General features: G+C 42.0%; 1 protein-coding gene across 2 annotated transcripts in view; it reads right to left on the bottom strand.

The window, feature by feature from the left end:
- Window positions 1-18,865, bottom strand: part of si:dkey-34d22.1 (discoidin, CUB and LCCL domain-containing protein 1) — a 127,404-nt gene extending 108,539 nt beyond the window's left edge. For both annotated transcript variants that reach the window (XM_048557727.2, XM_048557728.2), the window contains exon 1: window positions 18,716-18,865. In XM_048557727.2, coding sequence (XP_048413684.1) covers window positions 18,716-18,821 — 106 coding nt within the window. In that variant the 5' untranslated portion in view covers window positions 18,822-18,865. The remainder of the gene's footprint in view (window positions 1-18,715) is intronic.
- Window positions 18,866-19,356: the final 491 nt, after the last annotated feature.

The raw sequence follows: 19,356 nt of genomic DNA, 5'->3' as shown, positions 1-19,356 counted from the left end.
CAGATTCTGCCTGTGTCTGTGTGGGTTTCCTCCCATAGTCCAAAGATGTGCAGGCTTGGCGGATTGGCCATGCTCAATTGCCCGTAGTGTTTGGGAATGCGTAGATTAGGTGGGTTATGAAGATGCTCTGGGGGTTGGTGTCGACTTGTTGGGCCAAAGGACCTGTTTCCACACTGTAGGGATTCTATTGTCACTAGCCTAATCATTCACATGTCCTCGCTTAATGTTCTGGGGAATGTGAGTTCAAATTTCACCATAGCAGAAGGTGAAAACTGAGTTCAATGGAATAAAGTCAGGAATTGGCTTTAACTGATTATTACAAGATCCTATCTGGTTTCCTAATCACTAATGAAGTAAATTGTCTGTCCTTACCTGATCTAGCCCACATGTAACTCCAGACTCACAACAATGAGTTGACTCTTAACTATCTTCTGGACAATGAGGGATTGGCAATGTCAACATTGTGCATATGGATTTAAAACTAAAGGCAGCAATGCTTTGGGTTCAGTTTTATTACCAAAGCCAGTGGCAGTGTTTCAAAAATGAGCACCATGCTCATTTAGATTGCAAAAAAATGGAGCAATAAGGGAGCATTACATAAGCAGCAATTTAAATTCATTAATGGTCAACCATCAACGCTGTGCCTAATACTTTATATTAAGCACTTCATGCTTGTACAAACATGCAGCTAAATATTTATGTTCATTGGCTTTCAACAATCAAGCATACAGAGCTCTGATTTTCATTTGTCAAATTGACAGGCTAAACATGGAGCACCAGGCTTTAAAATAAGATCATCTCATTGTCTAATTTACAAGCTCAAGAAGCGGAATCTGTACAGGGTTTTCTGCCAGGAAAAACTGAGTTTCAAGGGAATTCCAAAGAAAGGCATGGGCAATTTCATTTGGGGTGGTAGTAGAGATAATTTCAGACTGAAAGCCACCCACAGTTCGTGGTATGACTACTGATCATTCCAACCACTCCATTCATTCTAGTGGGTAAAAGCACCACCCAATATCCCACAGAGCAGAAATGCAATAGTCGCCCAGGATTTTGACTGCATGATCACAACTGAGGCAGCCGTTGAGACGTTTCGACTAGCTCCAACACCCCTGAGCTAGGGAGGATGACAATTAACCTGGAATTCTTGCTCCCGAGTGGTAATTCCAAGTGAAGTGACATGTGTGCGTGAGAGTCTGTGTGTGTGTTTGTGAGTGAGTGTAAGTAAGTGTATGTGTGTGTGTGTTTGTGAGTAAGTGTTTGTTAGTATGTGTCTGTGTGTGTGTGCGTCTGTGTGTGAGTGAGTATGTGATTGTGTTTGTCTGTGTGTGTGTGTCTGTGAGTGAGTGAGTGAGTGAGTGTGTCTGTGAGTGAGTGTGTGTATGTGTGTGAATGAGTGAGTCAGTCATACTGTGTATGAGTGAGTGAGTGTGTGTGTGTTTGTAAGTGTTTGTTAGTATGTGTCTGTGTCTGTGTGTCTGTCTGCGAATGGATGAGTATGTGATTATGTTTGTGAGTGCACGTGTCTGTGTGTGTGTGTGTGTCTGTGAGTGAATGAATGTGTGTGAATGAGTGAGTCAGTCATACTGTGTGTGAGTGAGTGTGTGCGTGTGTCTGTGAGTGACTGAGTGTGTGTCCGTGAGTGAGTATGTGTGTGTCCGTGTGTGTGTGTGTGTGTGTGTGTGTGTGTCCGTGTGTGTGTGTGTGTCCGTGTGTGTGTGAGTGAGTGAGTCAGTCAGTCATACTGTGTGTGAGTGAGTATGTGTGTCTTAATATTGGACAAGGACAGAATCAAACATGTGATGCCATCTGTGGTTGAAAAGCATGATGACATCCACTGTCTCAGAGCTGAAGAACAGCCAGGTTTGTTACAGCAGTTAAAGCCCATGGGAAAAAATGGATTATAAAATGAACATTAATTCTTCCTTGAGGATGTTTTAATGTATTTTCTTCAACCGCTCAATAATCTAATGGTGTTTCCACAAATGTTTGTCAATGTTACCTGCAACATTCCTTTCGTGATCATTCATGGGATGTGGCTGCTATTGACAATTCCCTAATAATGCTGGAGAAGGCCGTGGTGAGCTGCCATCTTGAACAAGTGTGGTCTCTGGAGATTTGGGTACACCCACAGGTAGTTTGGGAGAGAGTTCCCAGATTCCAAGTTAATATTTGGCTACAGGGTGGGACCTTCTAGTCAAAGCTCAGAGTTCCCATTCAGAATGTATGTTTAGCTACAGGGCAGGCTGACCGTAAAAACCATATTGCCATGCAAAGCAGTAATGGTCAAATTAATGCAATTGGAAGCTCACCACCTCCTTCTCAAGGGCAACTAGCAACCAGCAATAAATCCTGGCTCAGTCAGCAATATCCATGCTCCACGAGTGAATTAAAAACAAAAATCAGTGCCCACAAGCAGTGTGTTTTTAACAAGGCCATTCTAGGGAGAAGCTTTGCAAGTCATACTTGCACTCGTATCATATAATGGCTTGTAGTTATTTACTCCATTCAGCATCATGAGGGATCAGTCATTGCCATCATCTGGGTATCAACAAGTGTCAAGCAAGAGGTAAAGGATGAGAACGAGCAGAAACTGCAGGGTGTTTACCTTCCATGAGCCCTTGTGGTGCTGCACTGAGAGCAGCCACTCATTTTGATTGATACTCCCATTCTGCATTTATTAACAGGGCCACAGTCCTTACAAGCACCGTCCAGTCATCTTAGATCTTTCACTCCAGGTTGATGCAGTTTTCCTTTCTTTTACAAGGATAGACAACACTAAAACGAAGGACCAGAACCACATTTTTCAAAGATTCTCAAGTCACACCAATATAAGCAACTCATGAATTGCCCTTGTGCAAGCTCCCAATGCCTCCCTCACATAGTCATCTTCCAATCCTCCTACAGATATGGAAAGAGAGTTTTGCATTTTAAAGCACATGGAATGAAAGGACAAACTGCCTGCGCTCCTCACTTCCCTATCCGTTTTAAATTAGCCAAAGTAAGTGATAATACCTCTTCAGGTAAAACAATAATCCTGAAGCTGGGCCTTTTATGTAGCAGCGTGGCACGGTGGCTCAGTGGTTAGCACTGCTGCCTCACAGTGCCAGGGACCCGGGTTTGATTCAACCCTCAGGCGACTGTCTGTGTGAAGTTTGCACATTCTCCCCGTGACTGTGTGGGTTTCCTCCAGGTGCTCCGGTTTCCTCCCACAGTCCAAAGGGCCTGTTTCCACACTGTAGGGATTCTATGAGCACACGTCATAGCCTCTGGGCAATCAAGTTGGGTCACACAGACAACCAATTTGCACATAGCAAGCTCCCCCAAACAGCAACAGGATAACGGCCAGCTGACCTTGTTTTCTCAGTACAGATAGTTCTCATATAACACGATAATTGCATTTGTGTATGACTTCATGTTTTTGAAAATTGTACTGTAGAAAATTGCCATAGAAAATCACATCAGGGATAGTAAGAACAGAAGATTCTGGAGTCAGAGATAACATAGTGTAGAGGTGAAGGAACACAGCAGAGCCAGGCAGCATCAGAGGAGAAGGAAAGTTGACGTTTTGGGTAGGGACTCTTCAGAAATTCTGCAGAACAGTCCCAACCCTAAACGACAATTTTCCTGCTCCTCTGATGCTGTCTGGCCTGCTGTGTTCCTCCAGCTCCAGGCTGTGTTATCTAAATTGCTACATCTGCACAGCAGAGAGTTCACATTTTCCAACTGGTGTCCACCGTTCATCAATCGCGTCATAGTTAATGAAATGCACGGTCTAGCAAAACTACCTGTAAAACCGACTGAGGACGAAACATTGGCAAAGACAAGGTGGAGATCTCCCCTGTGATTCTGTGAAACAGTGCTATGTGATTGTTTTTACTCCACCTGAAAAACCAGCTCAATACCTAATCTGAAAGCTGGATGTGGGCATGGAGTTTCTATGATCACACCAGATCACCTTGAAGTGTGACAATGACCTAAAGGGCCTGGATGCAGACTGCTGCATCTCAGTGTGAATATCAGCAGTTCAGGCCTGGCCACCTCTGGGTCACCAACACTCGGTCGCTGGGGGAGAGTGTCTGATGTTAGCATCTGAAAGGGTTAACTGACATGATGAGATAAGCTCCGCCCCATCAAGAGTTGAAAGGACTGATCCAGAGAGGAGCGAACCAATATGCTCGTGTGCCCCCCAAACAGTTGTTCAAATTGTTAGCAGCACTACGCACTTACTCCTAACCTGATCTCTCAGAAGAGATGAATTGAATAACTCAGGTGCGACGTAACTAGCTAATAAGTACTATGCCATAAACCTATTCAGATTATCAAGATAGAACGTACTCCCTGCTGAAGACTCAGTGTGAACATTCTTCCCCACTTGGTATCAGCAAACTGTGCTAATACCACTGGAAGGTAGTGAATCTACCCAAGGTAGCTCAAACAATTCTGGAAAACACTATCACAGCATGCACTCTGCTGGCAAAGGGGCAGATTTTGCCATTTATTTATCAGGAACACGGACATAGCGCATCTGGGCATGAGAACAGAGCGCTAACATTGATGTGAGGCTCTGGAAAGCACTTGCGATAGGGGCCCCCACAGCCAAGATGACAACCGTTTGAGCTTTCATGCCAGCAGTTTGTGGTTGCAGATCATTCCCTCCTTAGCCTTAAGGCACTACGGTCACTTTTAGCAACTCAGTGAGACTTACAGAGGCCAGGAGTTGAAGCTGAAAGCTTCTGATCCCCAAGCCACATGCTGCAATTATTTAGTGAGCAATTGGGTACACCCACAGTTCAGATCCTTTGCTTTCAGAACTCATTCATGTTTGTTTAAACAAGGAATATGTTGATTCCATTGCCAGCAGCATCTGACCTAGAATTGGATTAACTGGATTTGATGTTAATTCATTTATTCTTCATTGCTAAGAGTGGAATAGTTTGAGTTGCTGTAAACGTGGGGGTGGAGGAGACATTTGGTTACGATACTTCCGAATACCACACAATTCCTTCATTTACAGTTTCACTCTGAAGACCGTTGTTGAAAGAATAATACACACTGTGGCATTGGCTTGCCAAACAAAAAGGAACACTGGGTTCCTTGTCAAATTGGGGAAATGTACCGAATTACTAATCAATGTAAATACAGGGTTACTCTCACACTATTTTATCAACAGGCAGATAGCATTGCCTTATTATACACAATAAATCTTTGAAGGTGGCAGAACAAGCATGTTATAAAAGTTAATTAAGTCTTGGGCTTTACTTCTGGCGGCAGTGCAAAATCAAGGACATTATGCAAAATGTTTACAAATCAATGGTTTTGTTTCAGCTGGAATACTATGTCCGATTTTGGGCACTCTACTTTAGGAAAGTTGTCAAGACCTCAGAGAGAGTGCAGAGGATGTTTATCAGAATGATACTAGAACACATTCTTTGAAGAGAGTGGAGAAGCTCGGATTATTTCCCTTACAGCAGAAAAGAGATTTAATAGAACCATGTTCAAAGAAACACAGAGTTTGGTGGAATAAACAATGCAAATCTGTTTCCACTGGCAGGAAGGTCAGTAAAACCAACGGCCACAGATTTAAGGCAATTGGCAAAAAAAAAGGAGAGCGAGAGATAAGGAACAGTTATTTGGATAAGGATAAATTATTTGCACAGTGAGTGGTTTTCATCTGGAATCCTACTGAAAGGGCCCTGGACACAGATTCAATAGTAGTTTTTGATGTTGAGATAAATTCTGTGATGTTTGAATAATAGCACTTGAACTTGAAGAAACAAGAACTTGATCAGTTTAATTCTTTCAAGCTACCAGTGACTCCCAATTACCTCAGGGGATCTCTATCCCACTGCAATTCTCTTGTCTTCTCCAACTATCTTCTCCTCTATCCATCTTCGATCCGCCTCCCCCTCTCTCCTTATTTATTTCAGAATCGTCTCCCCATCCCCCTTTTCTGTTGAAGTGTCCAGGCCCGAAACGTCAGCTTTTGTGCTCCTAAGATGCTGCTTGGCCTGCTGTGTTCATCCAGCTCCACACTTTGTTATCTTGGATTCTCCAGCATCTGCAGTTCCTATTATCTCAGTTTACAGCACATCAGTTTCTCATGGTTCCATTCCCCATAACATGTTATCAGGAGCAGCAGTGAAATGTTCTGTACTGAAACATTTGTACGTAACTTATCAGTTCCTAGCACTAATACATCCAGAATATGTAAATAAATGTAAAGTGAATGTTTTTACACATTTGAAATGCCTTGGGAGATTTACAGGTAATTAACAGTGCTATAATTATGCAACACCAATTATCAGAAAACTGAGGTCTGTTTGTCTTCAACTACTCTCAGGCTTGTTCTTTGCTCTAAGACAAACAACCCATTTTCTCCTGTCTGCATATGAAAATTACCTGGGTATACTGTTCCAGGAGGAAGTTACATCCCTTAGGATACAGCCTTCATCTGATATGATTAGATTAGATTCTCTACAGTGTGGAAACAGACCCTTCGGCCCAACAAGTCCACACCTCCCCTTCCAGCATCCCACCCAGACCCATCCCCCTATAACCCACACACCCCTGAACACTATGGGCAATTTAGCATGGCCAATCCACCTAGCCTGCATGTCTTTGGACTGTGGGAGGAAACCCATGCAGACACGGGGAGAATGTGCAAACTCCGCACAGACAGTTGCCCGAGGCTGGAATCGAACCCAGGTCCCCGGCGCTGTGAGGCTGCAGTGCTAACCACTGAGCCACCGTGCCACCCACAGGTTGATCAGGTTGTCAGGGACAGAAGACTTTCACTGACGTTTCGGGCCTAGACCCTTCAAGGACAAAGGCAAACTCATTTCAGGGACTGTTCTGTTCTGAGGAAGGGTCACCACACCTGAAATGTTAACTGTTTTTCCTTCACAGACGCTGCCAGACCTGCTGAGCTTTTCTAGTAACTTTGTTTTTTTTCATTTGGGAGAGTGGACTGCAACTCGCAAGAGTAACCACATAGCAGGATGGAATATAAAAGTAAGAAACAAAAAGGGAGATTGTTAGAAAGATGGAGGATTTATATCTATACTCAACAGGGGGAAAAGAAAAATCGTGACCTAGGTGAGAAATGTATAGAATGTTACCAGGATAGTTGTAAAACAGCACATTCCAGAGCCAGCCAAACCACAAGCAATGCTAGAATATCACACAACAACCGAACATTAATAAATTGCTCATATTGGAGGCGCCTTAGCTCCGTTTTATTGGACTTTTTTGAGGAAATAATGTGTGTTGTGGTTAAATAGAGACTGGTTGATGTACTGTACTTAGGTTGTCATGTTAAAGGTTATTGTAGAAAAAAATTGAGGGTTCATGGTCTCATGTAACTTATTCGCAAGCACCAAAAGTATGGTTGTTAAATGTGTTGATGACACTAAGATAGGTAGGAAAGTAAGCTGTGAAGGGGACATAAAGTGGCCATACATGGATAGGTAAAATGATTGGGCAAAGATCTGGCTAACGGAGTAGAATGTGAAAGTGTCGATTTACAAAGGATTTTCACTTTTATTTGTTGGTTGAGATGAGGCTGACTGATCTTTCACTCACAGTATTGATTAACACCATGGGGCCACTCCCAGATAAGCTTTAAAACCAAAATCCCACCATATTCACAAGGATCACCAGTCCCCTATTGTTCACAACAGTTCTTCAACTTGCATTTCCTCTGTGCACAACTCCTGAAATCAAGCCAAGATCAGTAATTTCCAGTTGACAATTTTATTAAGATACATTTTCTTGGCTTATAAAGCTCACTTTGTGATTAATGGCTGCTGGATTTTCAAAGAGGAATTTTTCACAAAAGCAAAAATCCAGCAAAAGTTTTAAAAAGTGATAAAATCCTTGCCCAGATTTCTAGAGTGGTGTCAGATGTTACAATTCTGCTGAGTGGTTTTAAACTGCGTTGAGAGAAAATCTGTGGAACTGTAGCATCTGCGTGTGTAATTACCAATCATGAGCCAGAAGCGTGTGATAATGAGAAAATGATTTTTAAAAACCACTACAGAAGCAACAGTGCGCTCTAGCTGAGATGGTAAATACATCACAGATAAAATATCACCAGACTAGTTTGCAAAAAACAACCAAGTCTCCAAAGCATAAGCCTACTTTGCTATCTCATTAGAGAGAGAGATGACTGGTAGTGGGTCACCACACCTCAGGTGAGGGGAGAGGTTGAGGAGAGTCCTTCATGGGAACCTCAACCAGTGTGGGAATTGAGCTGACACTGTTGGGATCACTCTGAGTTGTGAACCAGATATCCAGCTAACTGACCCTCCGCCTATTAGTTTGCCACACAATGCTGAAACACACTACTGGGAACTGAGAATTCACGCAGGAACAAGACCTTGAATTTATATAGCATTCTCAACACAGTAAAATGTCACAAAGCACTTGATAACAAAATCTGACACTGAGTTACAAAAGGAGGTAATAGATCAAGGGATTGGAGAGGGTGTTGGCCAGAAGGACCATGAAAAATGAGGAGACAGAAGGGGAAAGTTAGGGGTTTAACAAGGGAGTTCTAGAGTTCAGGATCTTGACAGCTGAAGGCTAATTTGCAGATGGTGCTGCAATTAAAATTGGGGATGTCAAATAGAGCACAGATACGTCAGAGGGTTGTAGAGTGGCCGTTACAGGGTAGTGAAGGATAGGGCAATGGCGGGGGGGGGGTGGGTTTGGAAACATGCACATAAATTTTCAAACTAACGCACTGCTTAAATCAGAAGCCAATGTAGGTCAGTGAGCAGACGAGTTTGGTAGAGAATCGCAGGAGAAAGATTTGGTGTGAATACACAAACAGCAAACAGTTAGCTCATCTTAGTTGAAGTGGTAATTGAAAAGGTCGAATCTTAAAAATATCCTCAACTTCAGCTGATTCCATTGTATAATATGTGGTCTGTTGCACTATCATGCATTTGGATTCAATCTCTTCATTGTGAAATATGGAGACCAGTGCATATTGGTAGCCTTGTCTCTGCTAGGCCATTGGTAGCTATCAGGTAGGAGATCTGAGAAAGCCAAGATGAACTTGGCACTACAGTATCTATGGAATTGGCGATTCATTGTACACCAAGGGACAGTCTTTCATAGATTCTACTATGAAGCACCACTTGCTGAGGATGTGTAATGGTAATGTGTGGGCACTAGCTCCTGTTTTGATTTTAGCTTTTAGGGTGAGTCATCATGCCTTTACAGGTAATGTGTTGTTAGCAGTTGTAAAATCTTCTGATCATCTAATATTGTCGATGTGTTGTGTGAGGTTAAAGATATGGATAGCTCATCATCTTTGAAAACATGCTTTTTGCTTGGTTGATTGAGCACGTTCTTAAGGAGTTCATTTGCTGCAAATATCATGGCGTTGTAGCATCTTGTGGATCACCATTGTTTGGTTCTGGGGACTGGCTTGTGCATTGTAATTAATTTCCTGCATATGGGTGCCAATGCCCCTTGATGCCATGTGCTTTGCAGATATGAAGAAACACCGGAGTGCTTTTGGGTGTGTGTAACAAACTGCATCTGATACAGATCTTAGAACATAGAACATAGAACAGTACAGCACAGAACAGGCCCTTCAGCCCACAATGTTGTGCCGACCATTGATCCTCATGTATGCACCCTCAAATTTCTGTGACCATATACATGTCCAGCAGTCTCTTAAATGACCCCAATGACCTTGCTTCCACAACTGCTGCTGGCAACGCATTCCATGCTCTCACAACTCTCTGCGTAAAGAACCTGCCTCTGACATCCCCTCTATACTTTCCACCAACCAGCTTAAAACTATGACCCATCGTGCTAGCCATTTCTGCCCTGGGAAATAGTCTCTGGCTATCAACTCTATCTATGCCTCTCATTATCTTGTATACCTCAATTAGGTCCCCTCTCCTCCTCCTTTTCTCCAATGAAAAGAGACCGAGCTCAGTCAACCTCTCTTCATAAGATAAGCCCTCCAGTCCAGGCAGCATCCTGGTAAACCTCCTCTGAACCCTCTCCACAGCATCCACATCTTTCCTATAATAGGGCGCCCAGAACTGGACGCAGATCTTGTTGGTTTGGTGATCGTTGCTGATGGTAGCCACAGCACTGGATGTACCTAAAGCTGTCATTGCTGTTGGCCTGCCCCTCCAGCTTAATGCTGATGTTCATCTTCAAGCAAGGTGTCAATAGTATGGCCCTTTTATTCACTTAGTAGATACTTCCTCAAGGCTTTAATTGGTGTAGAGGTGATTACTAATTCAATGAGCCTCTTGGAGAGTTCTTCTTTGGAGAAATCACACCCTTGCATTTTGGTGTGTCATCTTTTGACAAATTCATCAACAGACTCCTGGGGTTTCTGTCTGAAAAGAGTTGGAGGCTGTTAATTCTGAAGTTAATACTTACCTTGGCCTGAACTTAGAATGCTTTCCAGATATTTTCAACATCTTTCTCGCCTTTTATGGAAAAAACAGATGTATTAATCGAGCCAAGCTCCCAAATTCTGATAGCAAGCTAGACTTTCAAAGATCTCTTCACAAGATCATGTATCACTTGGTCTATAAAATAAATCTGCATATGCTACTTAAATAGCTATAATTCTGTAAATTGGCTATCCAATCCATAATTAAATAAAAGCAGAAAGAGATGGAGAAACTCAGCAGGTCAGACAGTATCTGTGGAGAGAGAAACAGAGTTACTGTTTCAAGTCGAGTATGACATTTGTTTGGAAGCCATAATAAAGTGTCTGTCTCCTGTTTCTGCCTGATAGGCTTATTGTTTTTAAAGAAGGAGTATGTAGGGTTTGCTTACTTCTTTCTATTATTTGTTCTGCTTCTCTGTCCTTCTAATTTTCCCTTTTCTGTTCTTGTTTCACTCTATTTTTCACTAGTTTATGCCCCTTTACTGGATTGTAATTGCTTTTAGATTGCTCCTTTCATAGGCCTTTCACAGCAGGTTGCTATCACAAACTCAGAATTGACAGAATTTATACTTTAAACTGAATGTTCATTTTATATTCTCTTTGTCAGAAATTAGTGCTGTTAGTATTATAAATGCTTTAAAGTGCAAGGCTGTTATCTAGTTGATTTTCAATGAGGTTTCTAAGTCTCTACTACTGAGAAGTTGAACTATTTTATCAACATATCTTACCATGCTATTGTTGTGTTGTGAGCATGATCTGCCACTGTGGTTTGAGCTTTGCCTCCGAGAGGGTAATTATACCTGATCTGGCAATGTTTATGTTAGCTCCAAAAAAAAAGGAGAGCCAGACATCGGAAATGTAATATTGAAAGTATCATCAGTTGTTTATTATAGCTCCTGACGTGAATGTGTCTTATAGTCACAGATACTTCTATATCCAAGTCATATCAAATTATTTGGTGACAAACAGACTTCCATCAGAGTGTCATGCTTCGAGTGTCTCTAGTAAAGATTGAGTGGAAACCTTTACATTATTAGGTCACATAAAATGATGATATCAGAAGCATATCTTGGAGCTCTACTGCATACTAACCATGAGGCTTTGTACTCAGCAGCTAGGCACATTTACAATCATTCTTCATTTACAATGTATGCTGTCCCTCAGCGCACCAAGCTAAACATCATTGCCTCATGTCCTTAAAGCCCATAATAATCTCACGTCATCCTCTCTACACCTTCACCAAGCTACATTTGCTCTCCCGCAGCTTTCAGTCACCAGCGTTGAGACATGGAAGAGTATGAATAGAAAACAGCGGGAAATCAGGAAAGACAACTGTACAAAGATGAAAGGTTGTTAAATGAAAATTCACTGACAGAAAGTAATTCAGGTTTCCATTTCAAAGTTTGAAAGTGAGCAAAATTACAAAACTTAATTTAGCAGGTACAGAGTTGTTAGCACACAATGATTTAAAGTAATTCTGTGCTTTAATAAAAATAACAATGTTCCAACATACCACATTATAATAAACAATGCACTTTATAGATTAACAGATATTTTGCTTGTGTTCCTAAAACATATACAGGCAACTCTGAAATACATATTCTGCAATAAATATCCCGTTAATGGAAGATACATTCTTCAACATATTTTAATTACAAATTTAAGGTAATAATACTTATACCAATCCAATTAAATATAAAGTTCACATCTCCTTCAATTCACAGAATTGAAAGGTCTGTTAAAAATGCAATTATAAAGCCCAAGATTGGGTACCTGTGCTGTCCACAATAAAAGCAATACATGAATTTCAGGTATTTGAAGTTTTAACGTTCCCCTGAACATCCAATTCTAATTTGCATAAATCACAGAAATTAAAACAAATTCTTGTTAAGACTATTTTTCATCACATAACCGAACAATGTTTTGAATTTTAAAGCTGATTAGTAGATGTTTTGGTGACAATACTGTGATAAGGAACAATAATGGACCTCAGAAGGTCAGCATGACCAAATTAATATTGAACTTAGTCCATGGCTGGTAATCACAGTTTAGCAAATGAATCTGAGCATGTTGAATTTATTCTATGTTGTACTGATATATAATTCAGCTGGCAATGACATAGAATGGTGAAAGTACGTGTAGAAACAACTTGTAGAATGTACATGCAAAGGATTTGTAATTATTTGAACATGTCTCCAGCTGATTAGAAGGAAGGGGATCGTGTTACTCAGCCCTGCTCTTATTGCCCTACATGGTCTCCCATTAAACAACAAATTTTTCGGTCTCCAAACCTCTCCAAGGCCTCATTCCCTCTTTCATGTTTCACCTCCTGCAGCCTTAACACCCTTGGAGATCATGGCCCTCCTTCAATTCTGGCCCTTTGAACATTCCCAATTTCAACTGCTTCACCATTAGTCAACATGTGCTCAGTACCCAGAGTCCAGTTCTGAAATTCTTTCTCAACTTCTTAATCTCTTAAAATCCCTTTGCTCCTTTAAGAAGGTACTTGGACCTACCTCTTTTGATCTAGCTTCAGTTCCCTTCCAAAGGGAAGCAGTAACATAGTGATAATGTTATTAGGAGAAGTAATCCAGAGATTAAGTTTGATGTTCTGGGGATCCCATAACAGCAGATGGTTACATTGGAATTCATTGAAAGAAACCTATAAGTTAAAGCTAGCCTAAAGCTGACCATGTAAACATCGTCAATTATCATAAGGCAAAAATTATCAGGTGCATTAATGTCCTTTAGGAAAGGAAATCTGCTGTCCATGCCTGGTCTGGCCCACATTTGGCTCAAGGTTCACAGTTATGACTCAGGCAAGCAACTCAAGTGTATCAAACTGCTATGAAGTTAAACAAAGGAATGAAACCTGATGGTCCATCGAACATCAACCTTGTCACTGGAAACAACAAATGCAAACCCAGCCCAGTCAACCCTGCAAACTCCTCCTTGTTAGCATATGGGTGCTTGTGTCAAACATGGGACAGCTGTGCCACAGACCAGTCAAGCAACACCACAGCATTGTCATTCCAGACAGTTACAGACCAGTAGGACAGACCCACAAAGTTAGTGAAGCTGTGGCAAACAATCTGGAAGCAGTTGCCCTGGAATCTTCAACACTAACTCCAGATCCCATAAAGTTTTGCGGCATTAGGTCAAGCCTGGGCAAGAAAAATATCACCTGCCACTCCCTTCCCCCCACTGCCAGCCCCCCAGCTGATGAATCAATGCTTCTCCATGCTGAACACCAACTAGAAGCACAACTGAGGCAAGGGCACAGAATGTGCTCTGAGTGGGGGAACTTCAATGTCCACCACCAGAAGTGGCTTTGTCCAGCCACTACTGACTGAGCTGGTCAGGTCCTAAAGGACATAGCTGCTAGACTGGGTCTGTAACAGGTGGTGAGGGAACCAACAGGAGAGAAAAACTTACTTGATTTCCTCCTCACCAACTTAACTATTGCTTCCATACTAAGAGCAGCAGGGACCACCAAACAGTCCTTCTGGAGACACAGTCCCATGTTCTCATTGAAGATAATCTCCACATTGTGGTGTGGCACCATTACCATGCTAACTCAAATAATGTTCAAACAAATCTAGTAATTCAGACACTGGGCCTTCAGCAGCAGCCGTATCATTCTTCAACATCATCTGTAAACTCAGCCATCAATCCTGGGGATTTACACTAGTTGAAAGAAAAGTGTCACAGGGCTTTCCAGGAGTAGTCCCAGCATATCAAAAAATGGGGGTTCAAGCTTGTGTCATTAAAATGGAGGGCTATTTGTAAGCCAAGCAGTGTAAGCAACAGACAGAGCCAAGTGACCTCACAAATAACTGATAAGTTCTAAGCTTTGCATTCCTGCTGTAAAGTATTGTAAATGATAGTGGGAAATTAAACAACTCACTGGAGGAGGAGGCTCCACAAATATCTCCATCCTCAATGATGGAAGAGACGAACAAAACCTGTGCAAAAGATAAAGCTGAAGCATTCGCAGCAATCTTCAGCCAGAAGCGCAGAGTGGATCATCCATCTCAGCCTCCTCCAGAAGTTCCCAGCCTTACAGATGCCAGTCCTGAACCAATCTGATTCACCGAAATGATGTTAAAAAATTGCTGAAGGCACCGGATACTGCATGGGGTATGGACCCTGATAAAATTACAGCACTGCCATTGAAGACATGTGAATCAAAGCTAGTTGTGCGCCTGGCCAAGCTGTTTCAGTACAATTACACAATGGTATTTACCTGGCAATGTGGAAAATTGCCCAGGTTATGCCCAGTACACAAAAAAGGAGAAATTTAACCTGACCAATTGCTGTCTGATCAGTCTGCTCTCAATCATTAGCAAAGTGATGAAGGGATTGTTCACAGAGCTCTCAAATTGGACTTGTTCATCAATAACCTGGTCACTAACTCTCAGTTTGGATTCTGCCAGGGCCACTCAGTTTCTGACCTCATTGCAGCCTTGGTACCTACACGGACAAAACAGATGAATTCCAGAGGTGAAGTGGGAGTGACATCCCTTGACACTGAGGCAGCTTTTGATTGAGGTGGCAGCAAGGAGCTCAAGTTAAACTGGAATAAAAGGTGATCAGGGTAGACTCTCACTGGTATGAATCATTACTAACACAACGGAAGATGGTTGTGATTGTTGGAGGTCAATCAGCTCAGTCCAGAGCATCTCCGCAGGAATTCCTCAGGGTAATTTCCTAGGCCCAAACAACTTCTGCTGCTTCACCAATGACCATCTGTCCATCATAGCATCAAAAGTGGGGATATACACTGATGATTTTACAATGTTCTGTACCATTTGCTACTCGTATATTGAAACAGTCCATGCCCAAATGCAGCAAGACCTTGACAATATCCAGGCTTGGGCTTACGAGTGGCAAGTAACATTCATGCCACACAAGTACCAGACAAGACCATCTCTAGCAACAGGAAAATTTAACTATTGCTCCTTGACTTTCAATGGCATTGATGTATGTTGCACTTTCAACAACCTGGGGATTACTGCTAACCGGAAATTGAACAGGACCGGCCATATAATTTCTGCAGCTACAATGCAAATCAGAGGATAGGAATTCTGTGACAGAGTAACTTACACCTGACTCCCCAGTATCTGTCCATCAGCCACAAAACACAAACTTCAAGTCATAACTATCCTAACTTGAAACTGCTTCACATTCCTTCCTTGCTGCCGAGTCAGACTCCCTTCCTAATAGTTCTGTAGGTGCATCTACAAAACAAGGACAGCAGTGATTCAAGAAGGCAGCTCACTCCCATCTCTTCCAGGTCAATTAAGGATGGGTGCTAAATGCTCATCTAACAAATGGAACTCAGATGCCATGAATGTCTATGAAAAAAATGTGGTTATGTGGTTAAGCTAAATTTTGTTTGCCAGTACTCCCCTGATATTTCACTCTTTTCAAAATGCTGTACAAGTTGTTATTGTAATGAATTTGAGTTGCAGTTGTCCAACTAAATTGAGAGAGCTACTACAGTTTTAGTTGATGCAAATACAGTTTTGCTCAGAAATATCCGTCATGATAGATGTTACAACCTGGCTGCTTCAAGCAGTTGATAAGTGCAGATATTTGCATTCTTGGATGCATAATTGGAATTATGGATGGTTGTTTGTTCATTATTAGAATCTATTGTGGATTTTTCACAAATAAATGTATGGTGCTTATACATAATCTCAGCATCCGCATTCAACAGGTAGCAAATACACCCACTCCTAAAACTGACTAAACTACAGAAAGTTGTGAACACAGCCCAGGCAACCCCACAAGCCAACCATCCATTCATTGGCTCCATCTGTACTTCTCAATGCCTCAGAAAGGCAGCCACCATCAAAGACCTCTCCCACCCCAGTTCTAAACTTTTCCATCTTCTTCCATCAGTAGTATACATTGATACAAATTAGCAATTCTCTCATGCACTAAGAGTTTCAGAAAAATAAGCATAGGAACACATTCCGGTGTGAAGCAAAACATCAAGTCCACAGTGACCTCTGAAGAGCATCTCCCCAGCCCCACCCCCAGACACTATCCCTGTATCCCCCCTGCAGTTCCCATGGCTAATCCATCTAGTTTTTACATCAGTGGACACAATGGGCAATTTAACATGACCAATCCACCTAACCTACACATCTTTGCACTGTGGGAGGAAACCGGAGCACCCACAGGAAACCCACGCTGACACAGGGAGAATGTGCAAAATCCACACAGACAGTCACCCAAGGCTGGAATCGAACCCAAGTCCCTGATGTTTTGAGGCATATATCTTGGTGTTTCTAACATTTTTCTAAGTCTTTCTGTTCTGAGGAATGGTCAGTGGACCCCGAAACATTATCTCTGAATTCTCTCCAGAGATGCTGCCAGACTTGCTGAGCTTTTCCAGCAAATCCTGTTTTTCTTTCTGACTTCCTGAAACCACAGTTCTTTTGGCTTTTGTTTTCTGAGTTATGTGTGGTGAAGAATCAAATGCCAGCCCTGCATCATCCTCATCATTGCGAAGCCCTGGATAGTTCATTATGTTCCACAAATATGTTTCAAAATCAGACTGACTGCAATAAATGAATAAACTGTAATTATATGTTGCGTCAACTCTGATATGTGTCACAGAAATTCAAGTGCAACCTTAAAGAAAGCACCCACATTCCGCAGCTTCCCCACTCTCAATATGTCAAGCCAAGCACTTCTGTTCTCCTCAACAACACCCAAGTCCATGTGCAACTCGAAAACGGTCCTGGTTCAGGAAAGTCTTTTTCTAAAACTTCATCAACAATCCTGGACAGAGGATAAGATGTACCGTGATTTCCTGTGATCTATGCTGTCTTCAAATGTAGAATCCTACGCAACTTTCCTTATCCCTAAAACAGTATACAATGATAAAGTTCCACTAACGATACAAAATGATACTATCTTTTCACTATGAACTTTAGTGTCTCACCACAGTTTTAAGTATTGACAACATTGAATTTTTTAAGATTAAGAAACCAAAGAGTAGTCAAGCCATGCAGAATACATTGAGTGAACAGATAGAAGAAGAAGCCTGGAATTTCAAAACCTGCACATCGCAGGATTGAGAGTTTTAGAAATCAATGAAATTGAGAAGTAATATTTGAATACAGTACAAAGCTAATATCAACTTATTGTTAAAAAAGTAAACAATACTTCAGTGATTTTATGAAACGTGGCATTATAAGATTTTCTCTTTGGTCTCACAGTGAACCTTTAAAGATTCTATTTAAAACAAAAACTGAATAAAAGATTCTGAAGAAGGGCCCCGGCCCGAAACGTCAACTTTCGTGTCCCTGTGAATGCTGTTTGGCCTGCTGCGTTCCTCCAGCTCCACACTGTGTTATCTCTGAATAAAGTTATCTAAAGTGGCTACTTCTGAAAGTCAAGGTCTATTATAAAAAGACTCAGAGAAAAAAAAATCCGCCCCCACCCCAACATCTCAGTTACGGAAGTACATTTTGTGGTTTCATTCTTAGCAGGTCAGGGCGAGTTAAGGACTAAATGTGAACAGCGCAAATTCTCCGGAGCGACTGAACCAGCAGACAACTGTATTCTGTCGCCCTCACTGTGAACTTCAAATGACTAAAGGCATCACATTTGAATTACAAATACCCATACCAACCAAAGAACTTTGCAGTCCAGTTTTGTTTTGTTTTTGGCAGAGGAGGAGCTAACAGTGGAAAGTTGCCTCTTCAATTTCTAACAGTATGAGGCTGAAATTGTAGCAGTCATTAATTGTCACTGGTAATAATATTAATCGTGACAATTAATAGATATGGAGCAAATCAAAGATACCGGTATGGTAGAAATACAGGTGTCGAGTAAGAAGGAAGACCACCTGAACACAATTCGTTAAAACTAAAACATTTGTGTTGGAAGGAGTTCGCCGAATTTCTCCAATGAAGCCCAGCGCTCATTTGTGCGCGTTGCTGCGCTGCCAGACAATTAATCTGAGGACAGATGTACAGCAAATTTCCGAAATTCTGCTACTGCTGCTCCTGCCGTTCAGTGACTGACGAACACGACATTTCATTTCAACCTCAGTGAAATATAAAGAAGACTGCAGGTTAATCATTGATTTCCTGAAATCTGTTAATGCGCCCTTTTGAACGGTAGAAACAAACAAAAAGTTGCAAATAACATCAGCCTGCAAGCAATCTGGATTCAACAGTTCTTGTTTTGAATGTGTGGAAAAATAATCCACCCCTCTCTCTGTTTCTCTGCATGTAACTTCAGCTGGAAGTGGTCACTTACCCTGTTGGACTTGTAAAAGGCTTGTCCTGACTGCCAGGAGGCTGAGGGCAGTCAGCAACGTGAGCTGGAGGTGCGGCTCTGATACAAGGTGAAGTGACACAGACATGTTTCCCCAGCACGGCGCTAAGCACCGTCTAATATTCGGCTGTCAGGACGATTTAATGGAAGGCAAACTATCAACCCAAACAAATACACCCCTCCCTCCCCAGCTTTCTCTCCCTTATTGGCTCGTAAAATCCAAGCGGACCCTGCAAGTGGCTCCTCGTTTTGCCAATCTTCAGGGGAAAGCATTTCGGATGTGCGGCTCCAAATAAGGCAGAAGTGCAGGAGACTGTCCTAGCAGTGACATCAGGGATAAAGGGTTGTCAGAGATGGTAGTGATCCAGCTCCAATACCTCTTACGCATAAAATAGATCTGCACCTGATTTTTACGGGGCCTTTCCACTATTTCTAGACTTTGCCACGAAAGAGAACACAGATTAAAGATGAGACTGCAGAAGGCTGAGGGGGAAACCTGATTTTTCTGAAGGACACAGCAAGGGTAGATAAGTAGAAACCTATCCCTTTAGTAGAGGGGTCAATAGCCTGCAGGCACAGTTTAAGGTCCGGAAGTAGGAGGTTCAGTAGGAATTTGAGGAAAG

This window comes from Stegostoma tigrinum, chromosome 24 (genome assembly GCF_030684315.1).
Source record: "Stegostoma tigrinum isolate sSteTig4 chromosome 24, sSteTig4.hap1, whole genome shotgun sequence".
Lineage (NCBI taxonomy): Eukaryota > Metazoa > Chordata > Chondrichthyes > Orectolobiformes > Stegostomatidae > Stegostoma > Stegostoma tigrinum.
The sequence above is the reverse complement of the archived record's forward strand: the minus strand, read 5'-3'. Positions and strand labels throughout refer to the sequence as shown.